General features: G+C 48.9%; 2 protein-coding genes across 3 annotated transcripts; both read left to right on the top strand.

Annotated features, from left to right (window-relative positions):
- The first annotated feature begins 2,390 nt into the window (after nt 1-2,390).
- On the top strand, nt 2,391-7,215 carry PYGO1 (pygopus family PHD finger 1). Of its 2 annotated transcripts, XR_016282322.1 has the most exons (4): nt 2,391-2,877; nt 2,997-3,097; nt 3,504-5,308; nt 5,416-7,215. XR_016282322.1 is itself a non-coding variant. In XM_089538137.1 (3 exons), exons 1-3 carry the CDS (start codon nt 2,835-2,837, stop codon nt 4,626-4,628), a joined length of 1,269 nt encoding a protein of 422 aa, XP_089394263.1. In that variant the 5' UTR covers nt 2,391-2,834; the 3' UTR covers nt 4,629-7,215. The 2 variants fall into 2 exon arrangements, 1 of the variants encoding a protein (XP_089394263.1); XM_089538137.1 differs by having other exon boundaries at nt 3,504-7,215.
- A 4,867-nt stretch (nt 7,216-12,082) lies between these two features.
- On the top strand, nt 12,083-18,007 carry LOC149307082 (dynein axonemal assembly factor 4-like). The gene is made up of 9 exons (XM_089538139.1): nt 12,083-12,268; nt 12,538-12,685; nt 12,943-13,076; nt 13,590-13,791; nt 13,972-14,117; nt 14,552-14,661; nt 14,979-15,132; nt 15,559-15,664; nt 17,523-18,007. Exons 1-9 carry the CDS (start codon nt 12,143-12,145, stop codon nt 17,621-17,623), a joined length of 1,227 nt encoding a protein of 408 aa, XP_089394265.1. The 5' UTR covers nt 12,083-12,142; the 3' UTR covers nt 17,624-18,007.
- The last annotated feature ends 412 nt before the right edge of the window (nt 18,008-18,419 follow it).

The raw sequence follows: 18,419 nt of genomic DNA, 5'->3' as shown, positions 1-18,419 counted from the left end.
TTTAAGGAGTTGGTTTTCTTTTCGGTCTATTATTCAGGGGTCAAAATGTGGGGATGGATTTGGGCAGACCTCCTCCATCAAGCTCTCTCCCCCCTCCTGTTAAAACTGTAGAAAAGGCCTTGCAACATATTTAAAACCCCTCCCATGGGTTTCAACTCCCACTACTCTCTCAACCAGGACGATGGACCTTGCTGCTTGGGAATGGTGGGAGTTGTAGTTCACCACATCTGTGGAGCTCTGGCTTGGGGAAGGCTGGGCTTTAGCATGGAACGGGTGAGTTGGTGGGTGAGTGGGGGAAGCCGTGGAAGACCCAAGGATCAGCCTTTGGATCCTAGAGGGAAAAGGGTCCCTTCCCTCTCCACAAACCCTCCGGCTGTGCAAGGGGGGGGGGCACTGGGGCCGGTCTGGAGGCCACTTTAATCCCTGGGGATCCTCCTGGGGATGCAGGGACTACTGGGAACAGAAAACCCCAAGTACTCAGAAGTCCACTTCTGATTTCCAAAAATGGACATTTTTTGATGTTAAAACTGTAGAGAAGGCCTTGCAACATATTTAAAAGGTAAATCATTGTGCCTGGAGACTTCCAGGAGTGGAAAATCACCCTTTTGGGGGTGGGAGGAGGTGGATTAAGGTCACTGTGGTGAGCCTGGAGGGCCATAAGAGCCTGCTTGGGGTTGTCCAGAACCGATCTTTGCCCACCCTGCTTTACTGCAAATGGAAGTGCAGGTAACCCCCTGGCTTCCTCCCCTGGGGGTCCCACACGAGACCCCTCTCCACCCTGAGGAAAAGGAGCCCCAGCATTTCACAGGGGTGTGGGTGCATTTGTTTCCTAAACCGGCCACGTTCCTTCTTACACCTCCCGGATCACCCCCTACATCCACTGCCTCCCACCTTTCTCCTCCTGCTCTCTGAGCTTCTGCTTTTGGACTGGTTTTCAGTCAACACAGCCTCTTTATGGTTGCTCCTCTCAGCCATCCTGGCTCACCTTTTCCAACTGATGGACATTCAGTAGACATTTCTGGCTGCAATGTGGCAACCCCAGCGCAACCACAAAATGTATTGCATCCATGAATGAAGCAACCTGGCAAGTGTGGGGCCAGGGAGAAAGGGGCTTCCAGCAACCCCAAGAACAAGGGGCCTCCAAGTCACCCTGGCTTCACCCACTGTTCTGCCGGGGCCTTGCAGGTTCATGATGGAGTCCATCCACCTGGGAGGTGGTCTTCCTCTTCTCCTGCTGCCTTTCCCCTTCCCAAAGCAGGACCACCTCAGTTTAGTCTTTTTGGCTCCTAGGGAAAGTTGTGGCTCCGTTTTATGTGTAAGCCACCTTGGGCTCCTTTCTGGGAGAAAGGCAACATAGAAATGAAACAATCAATCAATAAATAGATTTGCTCCAAGACCCATGTATTGGTCTTTTTAGCTGGCCATGGTCTCTGTGGAACTCTCCTCCAGCGCCACATCCCAAGTGAGTTGTCCTCCTCCACTGTCTAGCCCTCCCATCCGTCCGTCTATCCATGGTGAGGATGGGAATACTTGGCACTCAGACTCTCATGGCTTCACTGTTTACTATCCCTTTTTGCTTCAGGGTCTTGTCCGATTCCTTCATGACTGCCCTTCCAAGCCCTGCTCATTTCAGTCTTTGTTCTGCTTAAGGACTGGGCCTAGCTATGGATAAACCTGGAACTGCCCCACTGTCTTCGTTGTCTGCTTTAAAGTTAACTAAATCATAACTTTTTTTCTTAGGATCGTTTGCTTTGTAAAGTTTTGTCATGTAAAATGAAGCCACCCATTTTGGTTTTTTCATGTTTGGCTGTAAGAGGAAAGAGCATGGAAAGAGGTGCTGCAAAGGGATGTGGAGAAGGGCCAAATGGACCCAAACCCACAGAAATAGGGAGCGTTCAGTCCCAGCCAGGGCTCAGGGTCGGCTCAGCCTGGCCTCCTTCCTCTTAGGGCCCTAAAAGGAGAACCCAGCTTCCAGCTGTGTATCAATGGAGCCGCCATTGCTATTGCTACACTCCAAAGGCAAAACAAGGCACAGGGACCAAAGCTCTTCACTGGGGAAGAAAGCGGTCTTAGGTCAAAAGCTGGCATCCCACAATGATGACAAGCCGCCCTTTTGGGCTGCATCCACAGTGGAGAAATATAACCCGGTTTGGTACCACTTTAACTGCTCCCTGGCTCTTGGCTATGGAATTCTGAGAGTTGGAGTATGTTGTGGGGCCCACAACAAACTCCAGCTCCCAGAATTCCATAGCCAAGAGCCAGACACAGAGTTAAAGCGGTGCCAAACCGAGTTATATTTCTCCAGTGTGGACACAGCCTCCGTTTCTCTTTTAAAAAGCGAGGGAAGGCTGAATGGCATTTCTGGCCAGGGCCTGCCTTTGGCCTAGGCGCTTCCCATCCCAAGAAGGCCTCTCCTTCCCTTTGCTGGCCACTTGGAAGCAAGAGAGAGAGAGGGATGGGAGGAAGGAGAGATGGAGGGATGGATGAGTGAAGGAGGGCCCCCCGAGGAGGAGGAGGAGGAGGAGAGCAAGCGGGGCCCAGTCGCCCGGAGGGAGGCTCTTTTGCCCCAGGGCAAGGGCTCCGGCCTGCTCCTCTCCCTCGCCCCAGAATGCCCCGGGCCCGGCTCCTGGGGGTCTGAGAGAGGCCTAGAGGCCTAGTGAGCCTGAGGCCTAGTGTGGGGGAGAGGCCTGGCCCTGGGCTGCGGCCTCGGCCTCCAGAATCCCCCTCCACCGCCGCCCCCAGAAGGAGGAGGCCCAGGGCGGGGAAGAGCAGGAGGGCCTTGGGCCTGGAGGAGGAACCAGGGCCCCGCAGGGAGCGATGCCGCGCCGCCGGTGATGTCCGCCGCCGACCACGAGAAGGAGCTCCAGAGGCCCAGAGGTGCGGAGGCCCAGGGAAGGGAAGGGAGGCAGGGGGTAAGCAGGGCTGGAGGGGGTCCCGGGGCCGGCCCTGAGGGCCTCCCCAGAACCAGAACCGCTCTCTTTGGACCCTTCTTCCAGGCGCCGAGGGCGGCGGAGGGCTGGAGGGGCTGGCGGGTCCCGGGGCCCGAGACCTGGGCAGCCCCGAGAAGAAGAAGCCACGCAGGACCAGCGCCGCCCAGGTGAGCCAGGAAGGAGGGAAGGAAGGGAGGAAGGAAGGAAGGAGAGAGGGAGGGAAGGAAGGAAGAAGGAAGAGAGAGGGAAGGAGTGAGTGAGTGAAGGAAGGAAGGAGTGAGGGAAGGAAGAATGGAGGGAGGGAAGGAAGGATGGAGGGAGGGAAGGATTGAGGGAAGGAGGGAAGAAGGGAGGGAGGGACGGAAGGGGCCCAAGGAGGGGTCTCCCCAGGCAGTGCCCCTTCAAGAGGCCCACTGGGGCAGGCGGGGATGACCCCTTCCTCGCCCCCCAAAAGGCCAGCAGCCTCTCCCAGGATCCCCCTCTAAGGGCTGGCAGGGAGCCCCTGCCTTCCCTGGGGGTCCAAAGCCATGCTGACTTTCCCTTCTTCCCTATTGACTTTCCTTCCTTTTCCAGGTGCCTCCCTTCCCTCCCTCGGAATATGCTCCACCGCCAAACCCCAGCGCAGACCACCTGATTGCCGCAAACCCCTTTGATGACAACTACCACCACGCCGCCCTTCCCTACAAGACGCTGCCATCAGGAAGCCCCTACTTTGCCAGCCCTCCCAGCTTCGGGGGCTTCAACGCGTTCAGGATGCCGCCCCACCTGCTGCCCAGAATGGTGCCCTCCGCGGTGTATGGGGCCGCGTTCCCCTTCCGAAACCAAGCGCACCCATTTCCCCAGAATCCAGTGGGGATGGTCTTCAGCCACCCCCAAGCAGCCATGAATTTTGGGCCCCATGAAAATGTGGGCTTTGGGAACCAGCCCTCCTACAATGCAAACGTTGGCCAGAGTGTTGGCTTCCCCGGCCAGCATTTCCGTCCAAACCCCGGAGAGAACTTTGGGCACATTCCTTCCCAAAATACGACCCAGGCGACCCCCCACCATGAGTTGCCCATGCACTTTGAGCCTGGCGGGAACCACAACAACCCTCCACATTTTAACAGTTCCCAGGTGGAAGCAAACCATTCATATGGCCCCCCACCAAACCGTTACAACCAGGCAAAGCCTTTGCAGCAAAAGCAAGGGGCAACTAAGCCTGGGGCCATTCCTCAGCCGCAGCAGCAGCAGCAGCATCACCCCCCTCAAGGCCCAGAAGACATTGTGAGCTCAGGAAACACCGACGTAAAAACTCTGAACCGAAGTACCCCCACCAGCCAAGATAACATTCCCTCAAAAAACATGGAAAATCTGAATAGCAACCATGCGAATGCGACGCAGGCCAAACCCCGACTGCCCCGGGGGGTGGCTGAGGGGGGTGGCAAAATGCCCCTGCGTCCGAGCCACCATGACCCCCTCTACCCTTGTGGTATTTGCACACACGAAGTGAACGATGACCAGGACGCCATCTTGTGTGAGGCGTCTTGTCAGAAATGGTTTCACCGGATCTGCACGGGAATGACGGAGTCGGCTTACGGCTTGCTCACAGCAGAGGCCTCGGCCGTCTGGGGCTGCGATGCTTGCATGGCCGACAAGGACATGCAGCTGATGTGCACCAGAGAGATGACCGGGCCGCCGGCATTGAACACTGATGCGTGAGAGTGGAGGGCGGGGGGAGACTGGCAAGGCGGCCAGGCACCGAACTCCCACTTTCCGCCGAAGGTAGTCTCCATTCACTTTATTCTTCACCAGTCGGTCTCTTGTACTCTCCGCTTCCTGCCCAAGTGCATTAAGTTTTCATCAGAGGAACTCCAGAGAATTTGCTTGATCAATAATTAATTGCAAGTTTGGTTTTACATACACAGAAAGTGACTGAATATGGAAGTGGGGGGATTGGATTTTGTGGATGCAAGCAGTCCATGGCTGATCAGCCCAGAAGTGGTATGTATTGGTAGAATCATGAATTGGAGCTGAATATATATTTTAATACCTGTCACTGTCTTACTCTCTGCTTTGGAGCTTTCCTTAAGTTCTGAAACTGAGCACCGTGACACAGGGAGAAGAATCAAGCAATACTTATTCTAAGATGAACATCAAGAATGTTGTCCAACCTATTTGTACATTACCTGAAACTTTCAAGTAATATTAACTTCTTTTTTAGCATTTAAGTCAAAACATCCACATGTTTACACTTTAATAACCTTTTTTAGTGAAGCCTGAAGTAGGTTTGGCGTCGCCGTCTTTAAGAGCCTGTTTCCAGCCTCATATGCTCCATAGAAAGTCTCTTGACTTTTAGTGGCCAAGAGAGCATGCTGAGGCCAAGTGCCTAAACCAGTGATGTCCAGACTCTGGCTCTCCAGGTGTTTTGGACTTCAGCTCCCAGAATCCCAAACCATTAGCCAAGATGGCTGAGGCTTCTGGGAGCTGAAGTCCAAAACACCTGGAGGGCCAGAGTTTGGACACCACAGGCCTAAAAACAGTGTCCCCTTCATTGTCCTGGGAGGTGTGAGCTGTATTTTCACTTCAGCTCCTCCACCCTAACAAATGTATCATCCCATCACTTAGCAAGTCTAGGCCAATGATGGCGAACCTATGGCACACGTGCCAGAGGTGGCACTCAGAGCCCTCTCTGTGGGCACATGTGCCGTCACCCCAGCACAGAGTTTGCCAGAGTTTGTTACTAGAAAGCCAGAGGGACATGGCACTTTGCAATAAATAAGTGGGTTTTGGGTTGCAGTTTGGGCACTCGGGCTCTAAAAGGTTCACCATCACTGGTCTAGGATCTTCTTGGGGAACAGAGTCAACTGAGAGAAAAAATTCGTAAGCACTGCCCCATTGAATCCAATGGGTATCTGCTTAAGCATGCACTTGGGCTACAGTCAACAAAGGCTTTTCGTCTGATGGCTCTTCCAGCAAACCTGAGGCCTCTGGGCAGAAGAAGCATGAAAAAGCCTGGAGACCCCCAATCCCTGTGAGGAATGGCTGAGCTCCAGCATGGAGTCCCTTCTTTGGGTTCCCAGTTGCTCATTGGCCACTGCAAGAGCAAGAGCTCCAGAAAGTTACTTTAGGGTCATGGCTTCTGCAGTCTCCTGGCTGGTGGCCAGGGGTTCTGGGAGTCATAGGTCCAAAACACACTACGGAAATGACCTGGTTTGTCACCGCTTTTTAGCATCCTGGCTCAAGGCTATGGAATTCTGGGAGTCGCTCTGGGCCTTGAGCCAGGCCTTGAGCCAAGAAGGCTTCAAAGTGGTGCCAAAGCAGGTTATTTCTCCAGTATGGATGCAGCCTCAGTTCTTCAGAAAGGAACTTTTCCAGGTTCTGGTCCTTTGCCATTGCCAGTCTTTGCCGGGCCATCTCCCCTTTCGGAGGCTGAAATATGGGAGGCTGCTAAAACCTCTCTCAAATACACTCTCCCATCCTTGATGGGCTTTATTTCAAGCATCTTCATTATGGGCAAATACAGTTGGCCCTTCTTAGACACAGATTTTTTATCCATGGATTCAAGCATCCACCGTTTGAAAATGTGCCAAAAGAGTATAATTTCAAATATCACACCTTGATGTTCCATTTTTTATAAGGGACACTGTTTTGCTCTGTCATCATATTTCATGGGACTTGCGCATCCATGGATTTCGTTCTCCACAGATGGGAGATCTTGGAGCCAAACCCCAGCGGAGAACAAGGGCCCACTGTATTCATTCTCAGATGCGCACTTTTTGGTTTTGAGATTGAAAACAAACTCAGAGGTGCTGAAACTTGACATTTCCTTCCCCTTCCTCCCTGTTCTGCACATTTAAAACAAACAGTTTAGCTTCATGCTTTCAAATCCACGCCGCTCTCCCTGGATGTCTGCCTAGAGCCTCCCTTGTGAGTAAAAGTGTTAACCTTTCTGACATAGTTGGCCATCATTCTGTGTCTTTTCTGTCGGTCAGTGACTTAATGGCTGTTTCATATTAAAACTAGTCCCTCCTGATGTACTGCTTACATATACCTGTTTTTTGGGATATCCGTTCAGTACTTTTATATGATCTCAGATATGTTCCACATTGGCAACATTTATTTTTGCAACAACTCCAGCAAATGATCATTTAAAAACAAACCAAGTCAGGAGCGTCTGAAACAACACACTTCAGTGTTGGGACTGTGGTGCGTGATGTATGTAATTCAAATTGGAAACAAGCTGCCAGACTTTGTCCGTTATTAATTATCATTATTCCTGTAGTAAGAAATTAAATTACTATGTAATACCAGCGATTTCGTGTCCTGGCGTCTCTCTGTGTTGAATGCTACTCTCTCAGGTGCAGAAAACACGCCTTGGCCGGTCGGTTGGAGGAGGCCTAGTCTTGGCACACGACGCAGAAGCTGCCGCCCACGTTTTGTCGGAGGAGCAGGCTGGGAAATCGGGGCCCTTGGGCCGCATTTCACCCAACTGGCCATCCCTGTGTTTATTTAAAGACTTTCTCTGGGGAAAGAAGAACCGTGGAAGTCTTCTTTGGACTCTGCTTTGCTTTGATGAAAAGCTGAGGCCAAAAGAAGGAAGGAAGGAAGGAAGGGCTTGCGAAACGAAGGCCACAAAGCCTTGATCCCATGGTCAGGAATACTAAAAGAGAAGGGAGTTCAAGATGGATGGGAGTTTCTCAAAAGGGAGATACTGAAGGCACAAATTAAAACAGTTCCATTTTTAGGTTGTAACAGAGGATCAGGTAAGGAGCAGCTAGTGGATAATAAATCCTTAATAGTCATAGTTGCAGTTGTTACTGACATCAGCATAGATTTAACAGCGTCGAGTCTGTTTAGTATTTGCTTTTGTTCCTCACCAGAAAGGGAGCCAAACATCTCAGCCATTTTCCCATCATCTTCAAGTAGACTCTCAGGGATTGGTACTGTCCTCCTGCCGTCTTCATTGGAGTTCACTTTCTGGGGAGGAGCTTCACATCTTAAGTTGGACTTAAACAAAGGCTGGATATTGGTATTCCGGAAAACACGTACTGGCGTGATTGAATATTCCTTAAATGATCTCCAATTTTTCAAAATCAGGGAAGGTATTATGGCATTTTTAAACCGCAAAACAATTCTCTTAAAGTTGTTGTGGGAAGGCAGCCAATCAATTCCGAGTAGCTCATTATAATGCAGATGCCGGTGTAAAAGAAGAGAAAGTGAATGTAATATAACGAGCTTATTGTGCCATCTGGCATGGTTGTAGTGGTTGTTGGCCACTAGTAGTGCTATATTATTTTGAGATAGCTCTAGCTTATCCCTATTCCTAGCTTTAGCATTGTTATGTATTTGTTCAGAGTCTTTTTGGTTCAGTAATGCTCCTGAATTTGATGAATGTTTGGGCTTCGTCATAAGGTCTTTTAACCCATCAAGTTTCTGGTCTATGCTTGTTAGTTTGCTGAAAATAGCAATTACCGTTCTTGCAGTAAGTAAACAATTCCTAGCAACTGTGTCCAAATCAGTCATATGGTTAATGCTGGTATCTGTGTCAAGGTTTAGGGCTGGCTCTTCATGCATGGCAAGAAAAGATGTTTCTGTAGTGGACTTATCAGTATCTTTAGGGAGGAATAGCTCCTCCATTGTTAATTGTTTCAGAGTAGTAGCAGCCTCCAATACTTCTGGGTTCATTGTACTTGCAATTGAGTTCTTAGCAGGTTTCTTAGGCCTTTTAAAATTTGAACAAACTTCTTTTTTAGCTAACCTCCTTTTCCACTTAATGCTATTCTTGACTACCATATTGTCATTGGATATCCAGGTATCCAACCAACTAAGGCACCTCAACAGAATTCTTATAGTAAGGGAAAGAGCAAAAATACAGGGTAAAATCCCTTATCAGACTATTATTAAAAGAGCACTTAAAACCAGTTATAAAACATAAAAGTAAGAGGGCCTTTTGTAGTCCCAGAGATCCACAGGTGTCTTGGGAGTCTCCTCTGGAGCAGGTCTGCTACTGGTGTTGCTCGACCTCCTCTGCCACTTGCTCCTCTGAGACAGGTGTTGAAGCAAGAAAGGGACAAGCACGCACAGGTCTTCAAGCAGCCCAGTCCCACAAGGGGGGAAAAAAAAAAAGAAGAGGCAGGCTTGCTTATATCCTCCCTGAGGCAGGTGGTGAAGCAAGGGAGGAACAAACACTCACAGGTCTTCAAGCAGCCTTAGTCCAACAGAAAAGCAAAAGGCAGGCTTGCTTATATCCTCCCTGAGGCAGGTGGTGAAGCAAGGGAGGAACAAACACTCACAGGTCTTCAAGCAGCAACCAATCAAGCGGCTTTCTTTCACAATAGCAGATGCTAACTTGGACTCTGAAATACTGTCTAATTATAATACTTTAATTAGTTCTCTTCAACCACTATTAACAGTTACCAAAAGTAATTCTGCTAGAAATAAACCAATACGCCATCAGAATTGGTTTGACTTAGAATGCAAAGAATTATGGGCATACCTTAAATATCTTTTCAAACAACATAAATTAAATCCAACACAATTTTCTGTATCTGAACTTTTGGAACAGAAGAAAAGATACAAGCTTTTAGTCAGAGAAAAGAAAAAGGGTGCCATGATAGACTCTTGGAACAAACTAATTATGTCAGCTAGTGCAAATAACCCCACCTTATTTTGGAAAGAGGTTGCTCCTTCATTTATTAAGAACTCACACAATTATACAGCCCAGATCCCAGCCCACATATGGGAAAGTCACTTTCTCAGTCTTTATGATTCTGTTGAAAATACTCCAAACTCATTAGCAGCTGATCTTATGATAGAAGTTTCTTCTCTTCCCCTTTGGCCTCCAGTTTCGCACTCAGAGATAAAGAGTCTTATCACTCAACTCAAACCAGCTCGCGCCCCAGGTGCAGACTTTATAACTGGTGAAGTACTTAAAAATAATCTTGATTGGTGGGTTCCGGTCCTCTCTAAATTATTTACAGCCATTGATAGATCTGCTTCCATTCCAAAAGACTAGGGCTTGGCCATCATAATCCCGATATATAAAAAAGGCAATAGATCCGATCCCTCTAATTTTCGACCGATTAGTCTTTTGAGTTTGGTGAGTAAATTGTACACAAAACACCTTTTAAATAAGTTTATAGATTGGCTCGAGTCCGAAGATATTTTGTTGGCTGAACAGGCAGGCTTTAGGCCTGGACGATCCACTATTGACCATGCAATGATATTGCAATATCTTGTTGAAAAATACCTCCATTATGGTCAACCATTATATGCAGCATAGACCTAAACGAATATAAGTCTCCAGGACCAGATGAGCTACATCCAAGGGTATTAAAAGAACTGGCAAATGTAATATCGGAGCCATTGGCAATAATAATCTTTGAGAACTCCTGGGGAACAGGAGAAGTCCCAGCAGACTGGAGGAGGGCAAACGTTGTCCCCATCTTCAAAAAAGGGAAAAAGAGGACCCTGACAATTATCATCCAGTTAGTCTGACATCAATACCAGGAAAGATTCTGGAGGAGATCATTAAAAAGAGAGTCTGAACATCTAGAAAGCAATTCCATAATCACAAAAAGTCAACACGGGTTTCAGAGAAAGAAGTCATGCCAGACAAATCTGATCTCTTTCTTTGATAAAATTACCAAGATGAAGGGAATGCTGTTGATATAGTATATCTTGATTTCAGTAAGGCCTTTGACAGGGTTCCCCATGACATTCTTGCAAACATGTTTGTAAAATGCGGGCTAGACAAAGCAATTGTTATGTGGATTTGGAATTGGTTGACCGGACAAACCCAAAGGATGCTCAACGATGGCTCCTTTTCATCCTGGAGAGAAGTGACCAGTGGGGTCCCACAGGGCTCTGTCCTGGGCCCAGTGCTATTCAACGTCTTTATCAATGACCTGGATGATAGACTTGGGAGCATACTTATCAAATGTGCAGATGACACCAAATTAGGAGGAGCAGCTAATACTCCAGAGGACAGGATCAACATTCAAAATGACCTGAATAGACTAGAAAGCTGGGCCAAAGCTAACAAAATGAAATTCAACACAGAGAAATGTAAGGTACTGCACTTAGGGAGGAAAAATGAAATGCACAGATATAGGATTATGGGTGACACCTGGCTGAATGAAACTATGTGTGAAGGGAATCTGGGAGTCCAAGTAGACCATAAGTTGAATATGAGTCAACAGTGTGATGTGGCAGCTAACAAGGCCAATGCGATTTTAGGCTGCATCAATAGAAGTATAGTGTCTCGATCCAGGGAAGTAATAGTGCCACTATATTCTGCTTTGGTCAGGCCCCACCTGGAATATTATGTCCAGTTCTGGGCACTACAATTCAAAAAGGACATTGAGAAACTGGAGCATGTCCAGAGGAGGGCGGCTAAAATGGTGAAAGGTCTGGAAACCATGAAGCCCTATGAGGAAGGACTCAGGGAGCTGGGGATGTTTAGCCTGGAGAGGAGAAGGTTAAGAGGTGATATGATAGCCCTGTTTAAATATTTGAAAGGATGTCATATTGAGGAGGGAGCAAGCTTGTTTCCTGCTGCTCCAGAGAACAGGGCCCATTGGAGCAATGGATGCAAGTTCCAGGAAAAGAGATTCCACCTCAACATTAGGAAGAACTTCCTGAGAGTAAGGGCTGTTCGACAGTGGAACACACTCCTTCCTCGGAGTGTAGTGGAGTCTCCTTCCTTGGAGGTCTTTAAGCAGAGGCTGGATGGCCATCTGTCGGGGATGCTTTGATCTGGATTTCCTGCATGGCAGAAGGGGGTTAGACTGGATGGCCCGTGCGGTCTCTTCCAACTCTACGATTCTATAAGGGATGGTGTCTGTTTTGGTGTCAAGGCAGAGGCAGCAGTTTCATGGCTGGAACCCAAGGCAGGTGGCCCTGCTGCTTCTGGAGAAGGGAAGGCAGCCACCGCGTGGAGCTGCCGAGGCTGCCTCGGGGCCCCTGGGGCGAGGCCTGCCTGCCTGCCTGCCTGCCTGCTGCCCGCCCGGGAGGCTGGCCTTGGCCTGAGGCAGCGCCTAGGGTTCATCACGGGAGAGGGCCAGCCACAAAGACGACTGCAACTCCCAGCATGCCCCGCGCGGGAAGTCTCCTTCGCCGGAAGTCCCCTCTGGGCGCTCGCCTCACTCATTGGCTCCCCGCCGCAAGTGCCCCTGGGAAGCGTCGCTTAGCAACCGCGTGGGCAGCGGCGGGAGCGGAGAGGCGCGGCGGCGATGCCGGTGTGGCTTCGCGACTTCCGCTGGGTGCAGACGCCCGAGGCGCTCTTCGTGACCGTGCCCCTGCCGCCCTCCCGCCGCCGCCGCCGCCCGGACGTCCTCTGCTCCGAGCGATACCTCAAGGCCGGTGGCTCCCTCCCTCTGGGCGCCGCTTCCCCTGCTGCCTCCCTCCCTGCGGCTCAAGGCTCTGGGATTCCGGGAGTTGGGCCCCAGAACATGCTTCAGCTCCCAGAGTCCCGTCACCTTGGGCCAGGGCCTGCTCTGGGCCCAGAACCGACTCCCAGGATCCCTGGAAGGGTGGCTGCAGCCCCGGTCTTCTCCGAGGGGAGAGGCCTGGTGCCCCCTCCGGAGGCGTGCTGAGGCGGCCCTTCTTCCTCCCTCCTTCTCTGCAGGTGAACGCCCCTCCCTTCCTCTTCGAAGCCGTTCTCTTCGCCGCCGTTGACGATGCCCGCAGCAGCGCCAGGGTCGAGGAGGGCGCCATCTTCTTCACGCTCCACAAGAAGGAGGCCCTCATGTGGGAGACCCTCGTGGCGGAGGACGGTGAGCCCTGGAACCGCAGAAGACCAGGGAAAGCGAAGGCCCGGGGCTGAGCCTGGCAGCTTCCGTGGGACCCTGGGCCTTGCTCTTCCACGCTTTCCCCTCAGTTAAAAGGCCTTACCCCAGGGTCCCTCAGAAGAAGCACAGCACAGCCATGGCATCTTTGCCCAGAGAGGAGGGCCCTTGCCTGGCAGGCTGTGCTGAGTGCTCTGCTGGAACACCTTCCAGACTCCTCTGTGCTGCTGGGTGCTTTTCCTCAGGGGACAAAGAGGCCCTGCAGCAGATCCGAGAGGCGGCTGTGCGTCAAATCCAAGAGGATGCCAAGGCAGAGGTGGAAGCCAAAGTGGCTCAGAGGCGAGAGCGGGGCAAATTTGCTCTGGATGCCACGATCAAGGTAAGCCAGCAGCAAAGGTGCCCAGGTGCCCTCCTGGGCAGGAGAGAGGAGCTGGCATGGCCTCCCCAAAAGCCTCCCCTCCAGGGCTGCCAGCAAGGCCTGTGTGCCCTCCCTTGGGTGGCCTTCCTCCTCAGGGCTCTCCAGCCCCTTCTGCCTTTTGGGGCAGCCTTTGTTCTGCCTTCCCCAGCAGGGCACCTTCTTGTTCCAGAACTGCTCCCCTGGAAGATCTTCTCCATCTCCCGGCACCTCAGATTCTCTGTTCCCACAGATTTGTATTTTGAAACCACACAGTGACCTCTCTGTCGCTGGACAGTGTATCAGAATAGCGGCAGTGAGCCTTGTGCCGCTCAGCACTGAGTTTGAGGGTTGGCCCTGCAAAGCAGGTCATTGGCTTGGTGGGACTTCTCTCTCTCCTCTTGTGTTGAGGAGGGGGCTTGCGGAGGGCATTTGGCATCCTCAAGGGTCCTGGAGATGACTGTAGAACTGGGCTTGACCCCCCTGTCATTCAAACAGCTAGAAGAAGCAGAAAGGAAAAGAACAGAGGATTGCAAAGAGGAGGAAAGGAGGAAAGCCACTGAGGAGATTGAGAAATGGAAAGAGCAGAATGAGAGACAAAGGAAGATCCAAGAAGAGCACCGGGTGCATCACGAAAAGAGAAAACCACCTCAACAAAACAAGCAAGAGAATTATTCAAATGGAAGACAGTCCCGGGCAGGTAAAATGGCAGGAGGTAAAATGCCTTCTAGGTCCATGGCAGCAACTAAAAATGTGGGTAGCTCTAACCCCCCCCCCCTTTTTTTTTTTTTTTTGGGTAAAAGCCTCCCATTAAATATATATTTTGATTATGAACTGACTCGCGGAAACATCAACTGACTTGTGCGTTCTTTTGCTGCAGGTGGACCCTCTGGAAATATGTTTTCAGAGAAGCTGAAGGAAGAAGGAATCCCTGCTCCTCGTCCTGCCAGCAGCATCGAAGTAACCTTCACCCCTCGGATCTTTCCTACTGCGCTCAGAGAATCCAGGATCCCAGAAGAGGAAGAGGTAGGGGGAGGCCCTTGTGGATGGAGGCAGGGCCGGGGAGTCTCTTCTCAGCTCCTTTCCCCCCTTCAGGGGACTGCCTTCTCACTAAGGAGTTCGTTTGGATCCTGGTGGGATGTTTTTCCTTCACAAGGACTTCTGTTCCCACAGTGGTGGTTACACACAGGAACTTGGGTTTAGAAGGGAAGCAGGTTGTGGCTTTCAGCCCAAACTGTGGCCTTCACTGAGGGACTGCTTTAGCTGCTGTGGCAGCTGGAGGTGCGGTGCGAGGAAGAATCCAGGGTCGACCAAGCTGCTTTTTGCATCCATAAGCCAAATGAAGATGAGCCGAGTCCTGGTCCCTGTATTATTGCCCTGTACCCTCCCTTTGGTTCTCTTGCTGTGTGTTTACTAACTAAGAGAAATAAGCGGAATGAAATAGCACCTTTCATTTACAGTGGTTGTATAAGCAAGCAGAGGCTCGCCGGCTGATAAATGCAGGTGCTGCTGAGATAGAAGATTTAAAAGAAGAGGAGAAGAACCCAGATTGGTTGAAAGACAAGGGAAAGTGAGTTCAGAGGGGTCAGATGTGGTACATTGCTTTGTCTTGCATGTAATAATGGTTTGCTCATATCTAAGGGGAAAGGAAGTCCTGGCAGACCAGCAGAAGTGTACCTCAGCTCAGATTTCTGACTCTTTTACTTCTGTGCTAGGAGGGCTAATGGTTATGTCACTTCTGAATCCTGCCTTAGGACCTAAAAATATGTGTTAAATTGTATTCATCAACTGAGTGTTGTGAATTTTAAAACATTTTAAAAAAATTAAGCATTCTGTTGAAAAACTAGTAGCTAGACTTCTGTTCACACAGCATTTCTTTGTTTTTAGTAAAATGTTTGAAACAGGCAACTACCTTGCTGCTCTCAACGCCTATAACTTGGCAATTCATATCAATAATAAGATCCCAGCATTATACTTGAATAGAGCTGTCTGCCACCTTCGGCTGAGAAATCTACACAAGGCAATTGAAGATACATCCAAGGTATTTGTCATTATCTGCGCTTTAGCAGCTCTTTAACCACTCTCTATAGCATGCCCTTGTCACACAGATGTGACTGCACAGCAGTTTCTTATATTCTGATGATAACTAATGACAGTTTTCTCAAATTTGAGGGTGTGCCCCCAGTTTTAGGAAAACTCGCATAACTGAAGCCCAAAACAATTCCCTTCAGTGAAAACCTGCTGTAGGGATAGCAGCTTGGAGCCCTATTCTGTCTTACAGCTTGTCTGCAACATTCCTCAAATATGAATGTATCATTATATGCCCTAGATAATGAACTGCTTCTTTAATGGTGTTTTGTGGCTATGAAGTGGGACTGCATAATAAGGAGGAAACAGCTCTTTTGAGGGACAGTTCTGCATTGATACAGCCTCCTATTTAGAAACCTGTGCATTTTACTTGTTCCAGGCCCTGGATTTATTGACTCCTGCTGTTCCTGACAATGCAAGAGCTCGAGTGAAGGCTCATGTGAGGCGTGGGACAGCGTTCTGTGAGCTGGAATTGTACGCTGAAGGTAAGGGAAGTTTCATGCTTTGTGTGTTACACTGTTCCCCTTCATTTGCCAAACACTTTCAGAGAGCAAGTTTTCATTCTGTACTTTTCATTTGGTTGGCTTTGGCATTGTCATCCCAAAAGTGAAATGTTCTTGCATCATTTATTTTAATGGAGGCAGCTGTGCAGGTGATGAACACCAGGTCCACAGAAATAAAGGCCTTAAAACCAAACATTTTTTCTAAAAATTACTGTTGTATAAAATATTTGCCAGAAAGCCCATTGTGAGAGGACTCTTGTTTTGCCTTCTTGACCTTAATCTCTACTTTGGAACTTGACTAAATGCTTCCGTGTGCCAGTCTGCAAACTTTTTGTCTCCACAATGTTAATTTGGCCACATGCTTTTTGTGATGTCCTGCCAGGACTATTTGAATCTCTCCCTGCATTTTCTTTCGTGTTCAGGCCATAGAATATTTTAGTGTAGGAAAGTTCATTGTATTAGTTGTGGGAGGAGCTGTAGGATCCCCTGCATTTTTCCAGGTTTGGTTTGCCCTTTCCCAGCATGCTCTGCTTTAGCTAGAGGCTTTTTAGTTTGGAGTAGTCTTTGCTGTGAGCAGGCAGAGAGTTGTCTTTTGGTGGCAAACAGGCCCAGGCAGCCGGAAAGGGCATTTCTTACACGTTAGCTGATTTCAGTTACCAAGAACAAGTTAGCCATATCACTTACCAGAAATTAGTTACCTACATCAAGTCAAAGAATTCAGGAGCTGAAAGACCCTGCACCAGTTCCACTGAGTGAGGAGATCAAACCAAGATCAAACCCAGAGAGATGACCTCCTGAAGATTGCTGAAACTCAAACTGTAAAATATCTTTTATCTAGAGCTGGGGAGGAGAAAACTCTTTATTTTTGTTCTTTAAATTAAACTTTCCCCTTTTTGAACTTTACATTCAGCTTCAGAGCCTTTTTGGGTAGAAGAGTTTGATCTCACCAGGGTACCGGCATTGCACACCCAAACCTGCCACCATCTTTATTTGGGTGTGTCTTCACACTTTTCTTTCCTGGTCTGCTGTGTCTCCCAGAGGAAACTGGGGGAGATATCTCCCTCCTTTTACAGAGAGTGGCTGCCGTTTCTGAAGCTGGAAAATGTGCAACCAATCATGATCTTCCTTTAGGGTTTCTGCCTCCAAAAGCAGCAGCCCAAAACAGCTCCCCAAATAAGTGCATTTATGAAGAAATAGGTGGCTGTCTCTATGTGCTGTTGCAACCTGCAGAATGACATTCAAAAGTTGACACATGTAGGGGCTGCTTTTATGTTCTAATTTCTTGCCTAAAAACAACATCCTTACTAAGGGAGACCTTGGGCCCAAACAGACAGGCCAAAATAAAGCTGCTTAGGGCCACTTTGGAGGTATGCTGTTTAAATGCTGCGTGCATGTTGAGAGGCCAGAAGCCAAAGCCATGCTCCAGTCCTACCTCCAAAGTGATCTGATACAGCTTTATTTTGGCCTGTCTGTTCAGGCCTCTTATGTGCCTGTGCCCCAGTTCTTCCTTGTGTAAAGGACTTTCACAAAAGGAAGCGAGAGCAGTGGGTCTAAAGGCAGGTAGCACCCATGGCCAGGCACCCCAGAACTTCTTGGCCTGCCTCTCACTGTTGAGTTATCCCAGAAGTTGGAACCAGGGAACGGACTTGCCTCTGAAGTTGTAATCCTGGTTGTGTTGCAAAACAGGCAGTCAAGCCAACTGGACTCATGGGGACTTAGTTCAGAGGAAACATGCTTGGAACTGCACTGCAGAAGTGGATACACATTTTACTTTTAGAGTAAAGCATGCTGTTGCAGCAGCTGCTACAGAATTAAAATACCTATGCTGCATTTATCCTAGGCCTTCAAGATTACTTATCTGCACTCAAGATTGAACCTTCAAACAAGAACCTGGAAGAAGATGCTGAAAACATCCGACGCATAATTCAAGGAAATGAATGATTCTGGGGGAGAGGTGACTTTTTTGGTGATCATCTCCAAGGCAGAGGCAGCATCAGGCCTGGACTGGTAATGTTACCGACATCCTTGGGAGCCTCTCTGCTGCCCTTTTGGATAAGTGGTCAGATAGTTCTCCTTCACTTCAGCATAGCACTAATAAGTAGAGGGAGATTTGTTTTTTATGTGTTTTTTGCTTCTTTGTATAAAATACTTCCTTAAACTTAAAAGGACACTTCCCCCAGTTTAACATTTTGCTCAATAAACTCCTGTATTAGAGAAACTCCTGTGTTAAGCTTGAGGTTGTTTAAAGACTGGAAAAAATATTACCTGCTGCTATGAGTTCACAGTGGGTATGTTATGATACGTGACATCATAATTCAGAATGTGATAAAACCATGTGATATGAGACAGAGGTACAGTTAAAGTGAATGCCTGGTGTGCAGCCCATTGAAAGGGGAACTTGCTTCTAAAAATCATATTAAAAATTGATGGGTGTGAAACCCTTGTAAGAGGGGCGTCTCCAAAGCTTTCTTTCTCCTAAGGACATCCCCCCCCCCCCCCCGATTTCTTGAACAATTTGACTCCTAAGAACTGTCCTTCCTCCTAGCTATGGACCTGCATTCCTCTTTGGCTTCGTCTGTGGCTGCATAGAAAGTGGCTGAACTTACTGTTCATACTCATGTATAAGTCTAGAAATTTAGGTCAAAAATTGACCCAAAAAACCTGAGTCGACTTATCTATGGGTCAATGTAAGTACTGTATCTTAACCCTTGTTTCAAAGAAGGAATCCTCCCCTGGA

Source organism: Sceloporus occidentalis, unplaced genomic scaffold, assembly GCF_023333645.1.
Source record: "Sceloporus occidentalis isolate IW3139 unplaced genomic scaffold, rSceOcc1.0.p SCAF_9, whole genome shotgun sequence".
In the NCBI taxonomy this organism is placed as follows: domain Eukaryota; kingdom Metazoa; phylum Chordata; class Lepidosauria; order Squamata; family Phrynosomatidae; genus Sceloporus; species Sceloporus occidentalis.
Note: the sequence above shows the minus strand (reverse complement) of the source record. Positions and strands in the feature narration are given on the sequence as shown.

Bases quoted from the DNA above. Each gene is read 5' to 3' on its own strand.
- PYGO1 (XM_089538137.1), top strand. From the start codon at position 2,835: ATGTCCGCCGCCGACCACGAGAAGGAGCTCCAGAGGCCCAGAG. The intron at 2,878-2,996 runs GTGCGGAGGCCC...CCCTTCTTCCAG, and splicing joins GGAGCTCCAGAGGCCCAGAG to GCGCCGAGGGCGGCGGAGGG. The intron at 3,098-3,503 runs GTGAGCCAGGAA...TTCCTTTTCCAG, and splicing joins GCAGGACCAGCGCCGCCCAG to GTGCCTCCCTTCCCTCCCTC.
- LOC149307082 (XM_089538139.1), top strand. From the start codon at position 12,143: ATGCCGGTGTGGCTTCGCGACTTCCGCTGGGTGCAGACGCCCGAGGCG. The intron at 12,269-12,537 runs GCCGGTGGCTCC...CCTTCTCTGCAG, and splicing joins GCTCCGAGCGATACCTCAAG to GTGAACGCCCCTCCCTTCCT. The intron at 13,077-13,589 runs GTAAGCCAGCAG...TCATTCAAACAG, and splicing joins CTCTGGATGCCACGATCAAG to CTAGAAGAAGCAGAAAGGAA.